The 16386-nt window shown below is 38.4% G+C and overlaps 1 protein-coding gene across 1 annotated transcript; it reads right to left on the bottom strand.

The window, feature by feature from the left end:
- Positions 1-2753: 2753 nt before the first annotated feature.
- rgs13a (regulator of G protein signaling 13a) lies at positions 2754-8770 on the bottom strand. The gene is made up of 5 exons (XM_077205507.1): positions 8495-8770; positions 8341-8382; positions 8177-8238; positions 6304-6470; positions 2754-6194 (listed from the first exon to the last, which is right to left on the bottom strand). Exons 1-5 carry the CDS (start codon positions 8563-8565, stop codon positions 6009-6011), a joined length of 528 nt encoding a protein of 175 aa, XP_077061622.1. The 5' UTR covers positions 8566-8770; the 3' UTR covers positions 2754-6008.
- Between the last annotated feature and the right edge of the window lie 7616 nt (positions 8771-16386).

Raw genomic sequence — 16386 nt, 5'->3', positions numbered from 1 at the left:
CTTATACACTGTTAACCTCTGCTTTGACGTCTCAGCCACATGAATCGAGTCAGCCTGAGCGTGTATTATGATGACGCACTAGATTGATTCACACTACATGTGAATGACGCACTATTGATTCACACTACAGTTGAATGCCTGAGTAGAGCCATTTAACACAATTATAAACATCGTTAAAAGCACCTTTAAATCTAAACTGACTACTCTTTTTTTTTAGTGTGTGGATATTGCAGTATTTATTAAAAATGTTTTATCCGTGCACATTATTGTTTTATTTACAGTTTTTTTAAAATTGCTTTGGTACTATTTTCACATGTAAGGTGTACATTTTCAAAACTCTTAGTACAAAACTTTAAACTGATCACACTTATAACAGTTAGTCATTCTTTCAAAAACTGATCTCATGTTTTTATTCTAGTTGCACATATTTTCATTCCACATAATCATTATTATTATACTCAATGGATGTTACACTTAGGTTCAAACAAACGGTCAAAAGCCATATAAAAAAAAGGTTTGTACAACAGGATAAAAGAAGCACCACCACCTCTTTGTCGAGGAGCGCCACCTCCTCTGTCGAGAAGCGCCACCTCCTCTTAGTCGAGGAGCACCACCACCTCTTTGTCTATGAGCACCACCACCTCTTTGTCGAGGAGCACCACCACCTCGTTGTCTAGGAGCACCACCACCTCTTTGTCGAGGAGCGTCACAACCTCTTTGTCGAGGAGCACCACCTCCTCTTTGTCGAGGAGCACCACCACCACGTTGTCTAGGAGCACCACCACCTCTTTGTCTAGGAGCACCACCACCTCTTTGTCGAGGAGCATCACCTCCTCTTTGTCGAGGAGCACCACCACCTCGTTGTCTAGGAGCACTACCACCTCTTTGTCTAGGAGCACCACCACCTCTTTGTCGAGGAGCACCACCCCCTCTTGTCGAGGAGCACCACCACCTCTTTGTCGAGGAGCACCACCACCTCTTTGTCGAGGAGCACCACCACCTCTTTGTCGAGGAGCACCACCACCTCTTTGTCAAGGAGCACCACCACCTCTTTGTCGAGGAGCACCACCACCTCTTTGTCGAGGAGCACCACCCCCTCTTGTCGAGGAGCACCACCACCTCTTTGTCGAGGAGCACCAGCACCTCTTTGTCAAGGAGCACCACCACCACGTTGTCTAGGAGCACCACCACCTCGTTGTTGAGGAGCACCACCACCTCTTTGTCAAGGAGCACCACCACCTCGTTGTCGAGGAGCACCACCACCTCTTTGTCAAGGAGCACCACCACCTCGTTGTCGAGGAGCACCACCACCTCTTTGTCGAGGAGCACCACCACCTCGTTGTCGAGGAACAACACCACCTCTTTGTCGAGGAGCACCACCACGTTGTCTAGGAGCACCACCACCTCGTTGTTGAGGAGCACCACCACCTCTTTGTCGAGGAGCACCACCACCTCGTTGTCGAGGAGCACCACCACCTCTTTGTCGAGGAGCACCACCACCTCGTTGTCGAGGAACAACACCACCTCTTTGTCGAGGAGCACCACTACCATGTTGTCTAGGAGCACCAGCACCTCGTTGTTGAGGAGCACCACCACCTCTTTGATGCAGATTTACTGTCTCTACAAGTCTATCCTGCTCCATGTTTGAACATAGCAAAATCTCACACACATTTCTGCTTTAATGGTATCTAATTGTGATCATCAGGTGAAAGTAATTAGTTATTGGTCTTTCTTGACTGAAAGCTCTTACAGCAGTTTGTAACTTACAAATTAACAGGCAACAATCAGACCAGTTGAAAATCTATGGACATAATAAATGATTAATTGATTAAACATTAAGATAAGTTGAATTAAATGATAGACAAATGTATTAAACTGAATGATAAGTTTGATATTGATTACATTATGAAAGACAGTTACTGTGAATGAAAAATGTATACAGATTAAACACATATTATGTGTATTAAAAAAGGATACTTTGTGATTTTGTGTTAACACTATTGAAAATATGCTGAAATGTTTGAAAAAGTGCACATCTGATGGGATATTATAACTAGGAGTTTTGAAAATGTTTGTAAAAATTGCGCCAAAGCAATTAAAAAAAACTGTCATTAATGTGCCCCTTATTCTTTAAACCAACTTCTCCCTCTTGCAGCTCATCTCTTCTCTTGTCTGATGGCGTGAGGGCGGGACAACCTGTCAATCACATGACATCACAGCAATAGATCCAATCAATTCACAAAGGAAAATATCAAGTCCCGCCCCACATTTTTTTCATTCGAAAAGCTGTTTCACCGAAATATAGGGAAGAAAAAACGATTGACTTCTATTTCATTCTGTTTCACTTAACAACACTCTCATGGCTATTTGTAACTTTTTTACAGTTTGGCAAATTGGTGACAAATTGAAATTAATTCATAAGTTTTCATTGATACATTTTGTATGATCTCCTTACACCAAACTGAGGGTTAGGTCTGGGTTGTGTAATGGATGGATCTTCATGCTTGCTTTTGGGCCAAAAATTGAATTGTTTTGATTGTAGTTCATATTTTATGCTTTAATTATCTTTCTTTCTTTTTCTAAATATATTTCAATAGTATTAAAATGTAGCAAACTGCTGCCTTATTCAATTTTGTATTTGTTTGGATTTGAAAAGAGTATGTAAACGTGCAAATTGGCCTTTAGTTTTGGTGGTGTATGGGTAGTGAAAATGTATTCATGTCATTTGAAAGATGTAGTCACTTGTTGTGATATTTTATTTGTTGTGAAAGTTGTGATCTTTTATTTGTTATTTTAATGTAAGTTATGGTAATACATAGTTTTATATCCAAAAACACACACATTTGACAGTATTTACAGTAAAATTATATATAATGTGAAGTTAAACCATTTATAATTGTAAAATTTCTTATTTTTAATAAGCTTTTTACCGTAGCATTTTTACTGTAAAAAGCAGTTTTATTTCTGTAAAAACTACTAACATATGTAGTTGACAGCATTACTGGATTAATTAAAAAAAAAAACAATGAAGTTCAAAATAAGGAACAAGTGACAATTTGGGGTGATTATGCAGTTTTCTGACTGGTACAATGTACACGTATCATCCACAGTTTTCTAATAGTAATTTACAGTATGCTGCTTATTGTGGTGAAAGGTACAAGGCAATGGAATTTACAGAGCACCTGACCGGCCATAAAACCTGCAACATTCAGAGGAAATACAAATTTTCCAATCCAAGTGAGCATTAAAAAAAGATCTCTATCTATTACGTGTGTGATATGATAATTTTTGTCCTAGGTGAGGGGTACTGAGTGGTCACCTCAACTTCCCTTCGGTCAGTGATATTTAAAAAGAGTACAATGACTATCACAGTGTCTGTGTAAATAGGGAAGTGGTGACAGAAAGTCTCACCATGTGATGTTACCCAACCCCCCAAGCTTTCGGTCATGAAACAGAAAGCAGCATGCTGAAGGGGATGTCCAATATCAATTTCTTGTATCTACATCTGTGTCTTATAATTCAGATCATATTTTTAATTGTAAAGAAAAGTCCCTAGAACTTTGCATTGAATGTCTGATTTGTTATGAACATACAGAGCAATATATTAAACATAAGTGACATCAACAAATCTTTCTTAGAACTAACTTTTCTGAACCACGAAGTTTCCATTTTGAACAGAATTGTTTTTATCATTTAAGACCATACAAACATATTTTTGAGAAATATTTGTGGGTTACAATATTTCGATAGTCCACTTTAGACATTTTATAAAGTAACTTTGCGACTACATGCCAATTAACTCTCATTAGAGCAGTTGATCTCAAACTTTTTGAGTTCCCATTGTCCACAACAATATTTGCAGGTAAAATCAATTATTTTAGATATTTTTAGTTGTTTTAATTTAATTTAATACTTGTTTTGTCTTATTTTAAATCATTTTAAGTCATCTTGAGGCCCCTGGCCCCCTGGTTGAGAGTATTAGTTGACTCTTAGGGTAAGTTTACACAACAATGATGCACTAGAATTGTTAAAGTTTTCTTTTGCGTGTTCCACGCACAGGCAGCAACATTGTCAAAATGACCCCAGTTCACACAGATCCACGAAAACGACTAAAAACACTGTATTCTGCTGCCATGCCAGTAGTTGGCGATGTCACTATAGCCCCTTTCACACAGCGCGTTGATCCCGGGAAATTGCCGGGAAATTGCCAGAACACCTTCTGTGTGAACGGAAACACGACCCGGGATTGATGCCGGGATTGATGCCGGGTTGGGGACCTAGTAACATTGCCAGGATCAGTCCCGGAACGAGCGCGGTGTGAACAAAAGCCGTAATCAATGCCGTGTCGTAATGATGACGCTGAAGTGAAGTGAAAGCAGGCTAGTGAAACGGTACGTAATGCACTAGTTTATGATCGAATCAGAGAAAAGAAATGCACAACCGTGGTTTCTCGAGAGAGAAATAGCAGCTCGTAAGCAAACTATAGACGCTGCTGAGACATTACATGTCACATCGATGTCACGTGTCTTTACGGGATTTTTACGGGTTGTGTGTGAACGCACTCTCTGATTCCGGAAAATCAGTGTGAATGAACCAAAATCAAACGAACCCGGGTCAAATCCCGGGTCGCTTTATCCGTGTATTTTCCAGAATCTCTGTGGGAAAGGGGCTTTTGTAAAGAAACACTATGTGCCTTTACTAGAGACTGAACACGTAATACGCATGCACATCACCCGTTTCCATTTTTTGTAGTTTACACTGAGAGGATAAAGACATCATTTTAAAAAACGTGCAATTTTGCTAACATAATATTTTCCCAAAATGTCACTATCATGTGTAAATGAACGACCAAAACACATAAAAAGATTTCCGTTTTTAGTTTAGTTTAGTTAAACGGTGTCATGAAAACGGCCCCTTATGTTGCAAGTGTTAGGGTTCGGGTTAGTAGAATCAGTTGACATGCAGTTGCAAGGTTACTTATAGTCAGTAGAACGTCTGTAGCAGAATCATCACAATAAAGTGTTAGTTTTAATTTATTGTTTATAGTTTTGTCTTATTTTAAATATCAGGAAAAGTCTATTAATACTCTAATGACTGGTAGCTAACATGTAGTTGCAAAGCTATGTATAGAATGTCTAAAGTGGACTATCAAAATAAAGTGTTACCATTTTGCTCCTTCCTTTAAAATAAATGTCACTCGGTTCAGAATCTAATGCAGAAACATTTAGATACATTTTTGAATATTGAACGTAAATTTAATTCCCCATAACAACAACAACACACGGCTTTCTATTTGCAGTTGTGTTTATTAAGTTATTCATTGGCTCTTAAATATTAACATCCCGTCAACTTGGACAACCAACTTTTTTCTTTTAATCAGTGTTTTTCTATAGTAAGAAATCAGTAAATTGTGATGAATCCAGGAAATACAAGCCTTTTTTAAATATTTGTTGGCCTGGAAATCTAGACAATTTGAAATAGTTCGGTGTGTTATTCAGATTATTGTGAGAATATCCCATCAGTTCCCCACTGCGCACACAAAAACAGTCGGATTTACATTTGCTCTGTACATTGTGTGTCCATGAATCATTTCACGTCACATGAAATTGTTCATAATATGTCATTAGTATTATTCCCAAGTCATCTCATGCCAACCAGATATGACACTCATCCAGAATTGAAAATAATAAAAGTTAAATAAGGCCCATATGGTGTTCCTGTGGTTCCAGCACGTTTCAGATCTCCTGTGGTTCATCACAGGTGAGCTTCACAGAAGGCTCATTTGTCTTTGTGTATCCCACAGCCATGTGGAACAATAGAGCAGTGTAACACGGCACATATATAAACAGTAGCTTATTCAAGCTTTGAAGTGGATTGCAATGTTCAGTGCAACCTGAGTCCAGGCCTACATATCGACAAAGCCTGATTATGCCACGGCCATCTTGTCCATTGCACCAACAGTCCCGAAGATGTGTTTGAAGTCCTACAGTCCTTCATTTACGATGTTCTCAGACCTTAATCCTATGCGAGACTGATTCCAGAAGGGATCTGTACATGTCCGAGCGAAGAAACCTGGGATAGGAATCTCTCTCCATAAGACCAAAGACAATCCTCTGAGCCTCATCGAAACACACTCTAGTTGGAGCTTGGACGTTCTGCTTGATAAGGTCTCTCGTGACGTGGTCGATGTTTATCTGAGGAGAGATTGACGGAGAAGCAGTGAGAAGCATATTGACGTTGATCGATCGCTCCATCGCTCAATAAAACCACATAGAGATCTTCAGACTGTGCTAGTGTGCTTACCTCTTTGGGAGCTTCTGCCTTGATGAAATGCTCAAATATCTTCTTGGCCCTTGAGGATAGCCTGGACGAACTCCTGATTTTTTTGTAGTCTTCACAAACCAGCCAAAATTCAATGTTCTCATCGCTGAACTCGGACTTGAGGAAGGTGTGGAATGTTGCCATGCCATCTACAAGAACAAACCGCAGGGTTAATCTGTGGCTCAATGCAAATGCATCTGTTTTGCGTCAGAGCGGCAGCTTGTGTTTGGACACCTAAATGCCCCCGAATAACTGCATTTCATTGTATTAGATACAAAATATGAGTATAACAATTATGAAGTGGCAGCTGCAAAAAAAAAAAAGTGCTTTTCTCAGAGCAAATGCTTTTATGAGCAATTTTTAAAATGACTTTCAACCAGCTGGTGCCAAGGTGATCATTCTTTATAATATTAATCTTGGCTTGATATTAAAATAAAGATTTTTAATTTAAAGTTTGAAGATATTTTTCTCTCTCTCATAGCCAACTATTTAGACATTGAAATATATAGATGTTATTGAACTATTTATAGTCTCTTATGCTCACCAAGACTACATTTATTTGATCAGAAATACAGTAATATTGTGAAATATTATTTCCATTTAAAATGACTGATCTCATTTTTATTATATCTTAAAATGTAATTTATTCTTGTGATGCAAAGCTGAATTTTCAGCATCATTACTCCAGTCTTCAGCGTCACATGATCCTTAACCCTTGTGCATTCATTTAAGAAAAGTTAGACATAGGTACATAGAGAACAAAAATGTCCTTGTCATAAAAATGTGAAGCTTGGGAGCACAGACTTAAGTTTGCTCTCATTTTAAATAAGCCCTATAGCAGATTATTGCTGAAGTAAAAAAAAAAAAAGTAAATCCCCAAAAAAGTTATATAGGTTTAAGTTTATGAAAATTGTTTATGAACATTATTTTATATCAAATATATATTTTATGAAACAAGTTGAACTCTAAAATGGCTAAAAAATCAAAGCCATAAATATAAATAAGTTGTGTTCCAAATTTGAGGTAGATATCTCAAAAAATGAGCTTTTGAGTAATTGGATTTCTTATTTGCAGTTGACTTTTTCTCTCTCAATATTACAAACACACATGCACACACACACATATTTTTTATAACTCACATTTACCAACCACACTCTGACATCCATACCAACACACCCACATAATTATCGTTGCATAATTTAACCAATTGTCTCTATAATATGCAGAAGCAGAAAACAGGAATAAAGCGAGTATTTGCTTTATAGCCCAAACCTGGAAAAATGGCACCATCTGGTAAAAAATAGTAAAAATTTAAATTTTGAAGCCTTGCCAACAGAATGAAAGCCTCTTAACAAAGATTGCTTCATTTTATAGTTAAATGGCCCTGGGATTAAAAATTGCATTTTTAATGGGTTTCAATGGGGACATTTTTGTCCAAAAGGCGCTGAGAGGGAGTATTTTTTTTACCTAGTGCAAAATAGATTTTTTTAAAGGAAATGGGGGTGAAATAGTAAAATTCCAATGTGTAGCTTACGTGTTTTAATAACTTTTGTATAACTAAAACTGCTTTTCTCTTTTGCTTTGCATACATATAGTTAGTTCCTTGATTCAGCTATCTGACCATCTAGTAAACAGTGCATGTTTTGTTCGTGTATATTTGCCTTGTCCTACATTACGTCAAATAAATCTACAATGCAAAAGAAGTGGTTTTGAATGCTGTGATGAAATGTTCTTGTGAATATAAAATTCACAGACATGTGTGCACAATGTAAAGCGTATTAGATCCGATACATTAATTAATATATGAACTACAAGGATATCAGTATAAGGACTAATACATGTATATGCCACTTACATTTAGATCTAAGGAGGTTTTCCAATGACTGGGACCACAGCAGGGTCTCACCAGGGTTCAGTCTGTTTGAATAAATCATAATTAGTTTACATTCAAACGCAATCAACAATAAATTATTACAATTGTGATTATATATTTCACAAGATAAAAGTAAAGTAGCTTACTTGTCTGTCAAGGGGCAACGAAACCGCCACTTGTCTAGTCTCCTGATGAGTAAGGATTTGTTTGGTTAAATTTCTCAGACAAATGCTCCAATTCCATGATATATCCTGTTTTTACCACACATACATTTTAAAAGTAAATACAAGCATCACTTACCGGGGATTGACTGTTTTATCCTCCTGGTTCATGTTTTTTATTTCTGTTGCAGATGACAATATGGTTGGCATTTTAACAAAAACCTTTCTGGTGCAGATACGTGTTGCTGTGCTGTTGTGTTTCAGTTATTTCAGTTAATAAGAGCGGGCTGTTCTCACAAGCCTTTTTATGTAGTATTGGCGTCATCAGTTAAGCTAACCACAAAAGAAAAAAAGAGAGGAAGTTTTTGGGGTGACGCTAACTAGCTGAGACAGGCGCAATAGTGTTTCTGTCTATGAAACCAGCTACAGCAGGTCTCTGTGCAGATGCAGATATGCAAATCAGACTGGAAAGTTCATGGACAGATAAGCAAATGCTGACTTTTACATCAGATCTTTTTTTTTTACAAGCTTCTGTGTTTGTATTTAGAAAACAAACCATGGATGTTCTTTTTTTTCACATATAGTCTTGTTTGCCTTTTTCCATCATTAATATACTATCATGTGGTGTAGGAAATAAAGTCATCTGAACTGATGGCTACAATGTAACATGTAACCACCCAAGAGAAAAAAAAATATACCAAAATGTGTTTAAAATACATTTATTTCATACTAAGTATAATACAAATCCATTAACATATTTACTGACATATCGCTTGAGACTTACTGATATAAATATTATAATTAAATAGTATAGAGTATTTCTTAATATTAAACCTAATGTGTTTTAATATCACCATTAGTAAGGATAGTATGATCACTGTATAACATCAGTCTTTAAATGCAAGATATTTAAATTGTACCTAATGTATACTTGAAATAGTCCACTTTAGCGCAATCAAATATAATTAAGTATCTGGATAACTAAAGTGCATGAAGAACAAAATTAGTTGTTCCAATTTAGCAGACTTTAATTATATCAGTTTAGTACACTTAAAGTACAATTGCAGGGTATTTATATTTAGTAGGCCTACAGAAATATGTAAATGTATTTGCGGTATACTTAGCATAAAATAAATGTATTTCAGTATATTTATTTTTCACTAGGGCATCTAACAAATTTCTTAATTAGATGAAAAAGGGCCCACAATATAGTTTCATAAGACCTCTCGAATGTTTATAGTGTCTTAGGGGCTGTTTACACGATACCGTTTTCAACTAAAATCTTTATGTGTTTTGATCGTTCATTTACACGAAAACAGCGTTTTGGAGGTCTGAGAACTCAAGCTTTTGAAATCTGGTTGTAAAGTGCAAGTTTTTGAAGACAATACCGTTATTGTCTATGTGTAAACTACAAAAACGCAAATTTTGAAAACGCTGACGTCCGTGTTCAGTCTATAGGCGCATATTGTTTCTTTACAAAGTGACAACGCCATCTACTGGCCTGGCAGCATAATACAGCGTTTTTAGTCGTTTTTGCGGATCCTTGTGAGCGCGGATCATTTTGAAAATGATGTCGTCTGTACGCGGAAAAAGAAAAGGAAAAAAAATCTTTTTTTGTTGTTGTTGTGTAAACTTACCCATAGTAATAGGCATCCCGTGATATCTTCTTCTATTTAATCAAAAGTGCTTCTCTCAAGCATTTAGCGCTATGCTAAACTAGTATAGGCTAAGGTGTTCGTTTGCTATCCAAAGGAATTAGGAACACAAAAAGAAAGGGAAATGTTTGGATACATGTGTGCACTGATGCCATTGCTGTGGCCCAAATATATTCACTATTCCCTACATAGCTAATGCCATGTATGTGCATGCATGAATTAGGGAACATTTTTTAATTCAACTTTCTGCAAAAACTCAGCAAGTTTTGTTATCCCAAGTTTTGATCTCCCAGTTTTTTTTATCTCAAGAATCGTGCTTATTCAGTAATGAGCTCCACCATAGTTAGTAAAGAGGTAACAACATAAACAGACAGTTAGCTAATACCTGGAGTTGCAGGGACATTTGCTTGTGGTTCATAAGAAATATGATTTTGCAGAAAATCAAGAAAGTTGTAAAATGCTTGAGGGGTTTTTGCTGAGGAAAATAATGTACCGTCTACTGAGGCAAGTCACTGTAACACAAGAGAAAGCCCCATTCAAGTCAACAGTTTCACTTCTGTTTTTGATGTTTTCTGAGACTTCATTTGTTTACCCATACGGCTATATATATATGCAAAAAAAGAAAACAGGTTTGATTAATCCAAAAAGCAATCCAGCAACACAACTGGTACATGTGGATTCAACCCATACCAGATGTGGGCCGGATCTGGGCCGACACTATGTTGCTGTCTGGGAAGTACCTAAAACTTATTGAGACCATGTAAATATATTTTAAAATCTATTTAAGCAATTTATATTTATTTTTTAATAATTGAAAATTATATTTAAAAATATATGAATATATACACTTGGATGCACTATTGCCTTCAGAACTGCCTTTATTCTTCATGGCAGAGATTCAACAAAATGCTGGAAACATTCCTCTTTGATTTTGGTTCATATTGACATGAAAGCATCACTCAGTTTCTGCAGATTTGTCGGCTGTACATCCATGATGAGAATCTCCTGTTCCTCCACATCCCAAAGAGATTCTGGTGACTGTGGAGAGTTTAGTGACTCACTGTCATGTTTAAGAAACCAGTTTGAGATGATTTGAGCTTTGTGACGTGTGTGTTATCCTGCTGGAAGTGGCCATCAGAAGATGGAAACACTGTGGTCATAAAGAGATGGAGATGGTCAGCAACAATACTCAGGTCTGCTGTGGTGTTTAAACGATGCTCAATTGGTACTGAGGGACCCAAAGTGTGCCAAGAAAATATCCTCCACACCTTTCCAACACCGGCAGCCTGAACCGATGATACAAGGCAGGATGGATCCATGCTTTCATGTTGTTAACACAAAATTCTGACCCGACCATCTGAATGTTTGCAGCAGAAATCGAGACTCATCAGACTTCAGTTTGGTGTTCTTATCTCACAGGAGTGTCACTGGTGTGTCTTTACGCTATTACTATTTATTACTATGCTATTACGCATACTTAAACTCCCGCACCATTTGTCGTAGACCCATGAATGAGGTGTCAAATCGACCGGTTTATTGAGGAGAGGTGTGGCATGTTATTTTCTAAGCGGTTGGGTGTACGATGTTCGTCCGGTGGGCGATAAATCGGCTGAAAAAGTTCCATAGACTTAACATTGGCACAAAATTCGTAAAATCATATCTTTGGATCAGAAGATCAGAGAGACTTGGGGTGGTTCTCTTTTGACTCGGCCTATCAAGTAGCCAATAAGTAGTGACATAACAACTTCATAGCCACGCTGTAGCAACCATTAAACAACATTAACAAGCAAAATCTCAGCACCAGAACATTGTAGAAACACAGAGTTGGCCTTTTTTGACTCAGACTGGCAAACAGTCTTTAGATATCAACCCATAAACTGTATAAGCAAACCCTAGTAACCATAAAGAGTACACTAGCAACCGTAAAAACACATGAATAAGCTATATCTCAGCACCAGAACATCGTATAGATATGGAGGTGGGCTTGTTTGTTTCGGTTTGTTTCGGTTACCAGTCTGTAAATATCACTATGATAATTGTGTAACCACACCCTAGCAACTGTTTAGAGCCACCTAGCAACCATATTACAACATATAGAAGCCATATTTCAGCTCCACAACATCGTACAGACATGGTTGTTGGCTCGTATGCAATCCTGTACAACACCCTAGCAACCATATGCCGAGTTTTGCCACTGCAAGCACCACTCACATTTTCTTCAGGAAATGTACGTTCTAGTTTAAATTACTGTTGCCTTTCTATCAGCTAAACCAGTTTGGTCATTCTCCTCTGGCATCAACAAGACATTTTCACCCACAGAACTGCCGCTCACTGGATATTTTTTCTTTTTCAGACCATTCTCTGTAAACCCGATGGTTGTGTGTGAAAATCCCAGGAGATCAGCAGTTACTGAAATACTCAGACCAGCCCTTCTGGCACCAACAACCATACCACGTTCAAAGTCACTGAAATCACCTTTCTTCTCCATTCTGATGCTCAGTTTGAACTTCAGCAGATCTTCCTGACCATGTCTACATGCCTAAATGTATTTAGTTGCTGCAATGTGATTGGCGGATTATATATTTGCTTTAAAATGCAGTTGAACAGGTATACCTAATAAAGTGGCTGGTGAGTTTTTACTTCTTAAGTCTCTATCATCAGATTTAGAGCCTACTGTTACTTTGAAACACACAAGGAAATATGAGATGTATATCATGAACAACCGGCACACGGCAGCTTCTGCCTGTTCATATTCAAATCTATCTAAAGCAATTAAACAAGCAATTTGCTTGCTTCAATGCACCTGTTGTATACATGGCTATCATTAAAGTGATTGTTGGAGCACCATGTTTGCAGCAAAGTTGTGCTTGTGTTTGCATCCTTAATCTATGCGAGTTCAAAAATACAAAAATTTGATGTGAAATGTGTGGAGAACATGATAATTAAGGCTTTATTTCTAAAACATTCACACTGAGTGACAGTCAAGGCCTTCAGATGCAACCATGTCTGAAACAACCAGAATGACACCAGTTTTCATTATTATAACTTTAAGTGTAACAACATCTCCAACAGATTTAATTTCCACAATGCAATATGTGGGAGAGTGAAACAGGATATTTAATATGAACAGGTAGAGCAGGTATTTCAACCTGGCCAGTAGCTACAACAGCTATTTGTTTATTAATTAATATTATGTGTGACAAACATAAACGCAAGCATTCACTCATCAATTAAGTGAACTTGCGACATTGATAATGTGGACTTGTACATTAGAACATCAGGTTATAGCTTTTAATTCCTGCAGGGGTCATGTGATGGCAACATGTCATATGATATTTTAAAAGTTCATTATTTTGTTTGGATTTAATCCAGTAAGTCATTGCGATACAGGCTGCAGTGAGGAAATTTTGGAGAACTGTAATTGTGGCCATGTGACTCAGTGCGTTGCGATTGGCCAAACACCTCAAGTGTGTGTTGGCAATGTAAAGCATTTGTAAGCTTCAGCTTCCAAGGCTTCTAAAGCAGTTGTAAACACACAGTTAACAATGTTGTCAGTTTTACCCGAGTCAGATTCTGAAAATGTGGATGATCAAGCACATTGATCTGATCCAACTTTGCAACCATGAACCAAGGTGGAGCCAGTGCGATGATGGACCAAGGTGGAGCCAGTGCGACGATGGATCAAGGTGGAGCCAGTGCGAAAATGGACCAAGGTGGAGCCAGTGCGACGATGGAACAAGGTGGAGCCAGTGCGACGATGGAACAAGGTGGAGCCAGTGTGACGATGGATCAAGGTGGAGCCAGTGTGACGATGGATCAAGGTGGAGCCAGTGCAACGATGGAACAAGGTGGAGCCAGTGCGACGATGGACCAAGGTGGAGCCAGTGTGACGATGGATCAACGTGGAGCCAGTGCGAAGATGGACCAAGGTGGAGCCAGTGCGAAGATGGACCAAGGTGGAGCCAGTGTGAGAATGGATCAAGGTGGAGCCAGTGCGACGATGGACCAAGGTTGAGCCAGAGCGACGATGGACCAAGGTTGAGCCAGAGCGACGATGGACCAAGGTGAAGCCAGAAGCCCCAGGCAGATCCATGCATCTGGCTTGGAACTGGGCTTGTCCAGGGATGACTGAGATGACTTGGAAATGAAGCTCTAGCATAAGTGCTGGCGGGAAGACTCAATTTTTACGTCACTCATTACCTTCTCATCTATCCAGTCGTGTTCTAATACTTGTGGTATATATGATAGGTGCGCAGTTCCTGAGTTCGCAGATACTGACGCTTTCATTTACCTCCATCCTCCCCACCACCACGAGATGGTTCCTTCCCATCTAAATTTTTTGATACTCAATGGTATCAAGGCAATTCGGTCTGTGCCTAAAAAGTATCAAACTCGATACCCAGCCCTACTCAGAAATCCAATAATATAATTGGTAATGAAATGTTTAGTACTACACTGCAAATTAATTAAAAATATAAAAAATTTTAGTTGTGTTAGTTAGTTAGTTTGACCTTGCATATGGAAACTGATATACATCTTGAATTGTCCTCAACCAGGATGTCCTTGACATGCATGAGACAAAACTACTAGCTACGCGAGACAGTCAGTTACCATTACCTTGGTGCTTTAAAATGCAAGACAAGATTTTCTTGTAAAACTACATGCATAATATATGCAAGCATCATTGTTTGGGAAACTTTTTCAAATTGTTCAAACCCTCTAAGTTTCATACCTCTCACAATTTACATCCTAATGCATGCACACTCATTTCCTCTCATGCATCACTTCTTAATCAAGAATGAGGGCTGAGAAAAGAATGAGTAAAACTGAGAGTGTCAGACAGGAAACTGCAACTGCAACTCCATTTGACATGGATTTAGACTTACATTATCATTGTAACCTGTTCTTGCCCTTTTAAATATAATTTATTGAATATTTCTCACCAAAAAACTTCAATGACTCTATCATCTCAGAACAAATTATATGAGAAGATAGAGTCAGGTCTCTGGTATTGGATGCCATTTGCATAATTCTGTCCAACACATAATGTATCAGATAGTTTCACGTGACAATGTTCTTGCCTCAGGGGTACACATACCTGGAAATTTTCTTTGTACTTGATGCAAAGCAGCACTCTCTGTTCATTTCAGAAAATTACGTCAAATACTGTATGTGTGTATTGGTGCTTACAAAGGCAGGTATCACTATTACTATTGTTCAAAGTTTAGAGGTTTGTATAAAAAGTAATAAACTTCAACCTGCAACTTACAAAAATAGATTTTTCGCCTGGTAGACAATAAAGAAGCTAAATTAATAAATAAATACATCATAAAAATATATTAAACTCCATAGACCAGTGGTGAGGCCAAAAAAAAGAATGGATCTTGGTGAAACAGTGGACCTCTATTCTATGGCTCTATCAAATTATATTATTCATAATGCACCCTGTTCAGACTTCCAGAGTTCTCAGATGTGGATGTCCTCATATTTGGGTAAACTTCTATAGTTGTTGTGAATGGAAAACATTTCCCATTTACTCAAATAGTAAGAAGAAAAAAAAAGATGATAGTGTTTCTATGATGTTACAAATTAGGCAAAATCGAGAGCTTAATTACTGTCGTCAGAAGAGAGAAATACTTTCAAATTTTCCATCACTCCCTCAGCCGTAGTGTTAGGAACTTACGCAGTAGAGTTAATTAGTTCCCTTTCGCTGCGTCATGATGTTGACAGTATGGCAACACCTTCAGTGTGCGCTGGTGTCTGAAGCATGTGAAATCAGACTAGTGCTATTGGCTTCGGCAGTTACATGACATCACTGGCACGCAGGCATGTCTATAAAAGGGCACCGGCATTAAACTAATCTACTTCTTTGTTTTCAGGAAGCTGCTTGTTTGAGTGTTTGTGTGTGTTTGAGTAAAAAAATAGATTGTGTGTGTTAGTTTGTTTGAAAAAAGAAACAGCATGGCAAGCACTAGTAACACATTTCGAGCTAGTGCTTCACCGTGGCCCAGTTTGATTACGGGGGATGACGCATGAGCTCTGTGCCATTTATTTGGGAGCAGAGCATGCTCGTTCAGCTCTTAAGGGGGAGATGGCTGCCCTCACTGTGATCGTTTCACAATAGAGAAGCTCTACTCTCACCTGGCTCTCTTCGCGAGGAATGGGAGCCAGGCATCTGTGCCTTTTGGTGCGGGTGCTACTGCTGCAGCAGCGGCGGCAGAGGTGGCTTCGATCTTAGGGATCGCAGGTGGAGCTGGCGGAGGAATTCGAGCCAGGTATTTCCATTTCTCAGGCCTCACCCACTAGCTCCAGTGGTCTCAGGCTGGATCGGAATCCCTCGGAACTGAAGCCCGCTCTGCCGACTCTTAGAATCTGT

This window comes from Siphateles boraxobius, unplaced genomic scaffold (genome assembly GCF_051911475.1).
Source record: "Siphateles boraxobius isolate OS27281-9 unplaced genomic scaffold, OSU_SipBor_1 1, whole genome shotgun sequence".
NCBI classification, from domain to species: domain Eukaryota; kingdom Metazoa; phylum Chordata; class Actinopteri; order Cypriniformes; family Leuciscidae; genus Siphateles; species Siphateles boraxobius.
This window is presented reverse-complemented; position numbering and strand designations above follow the sequence as displayed.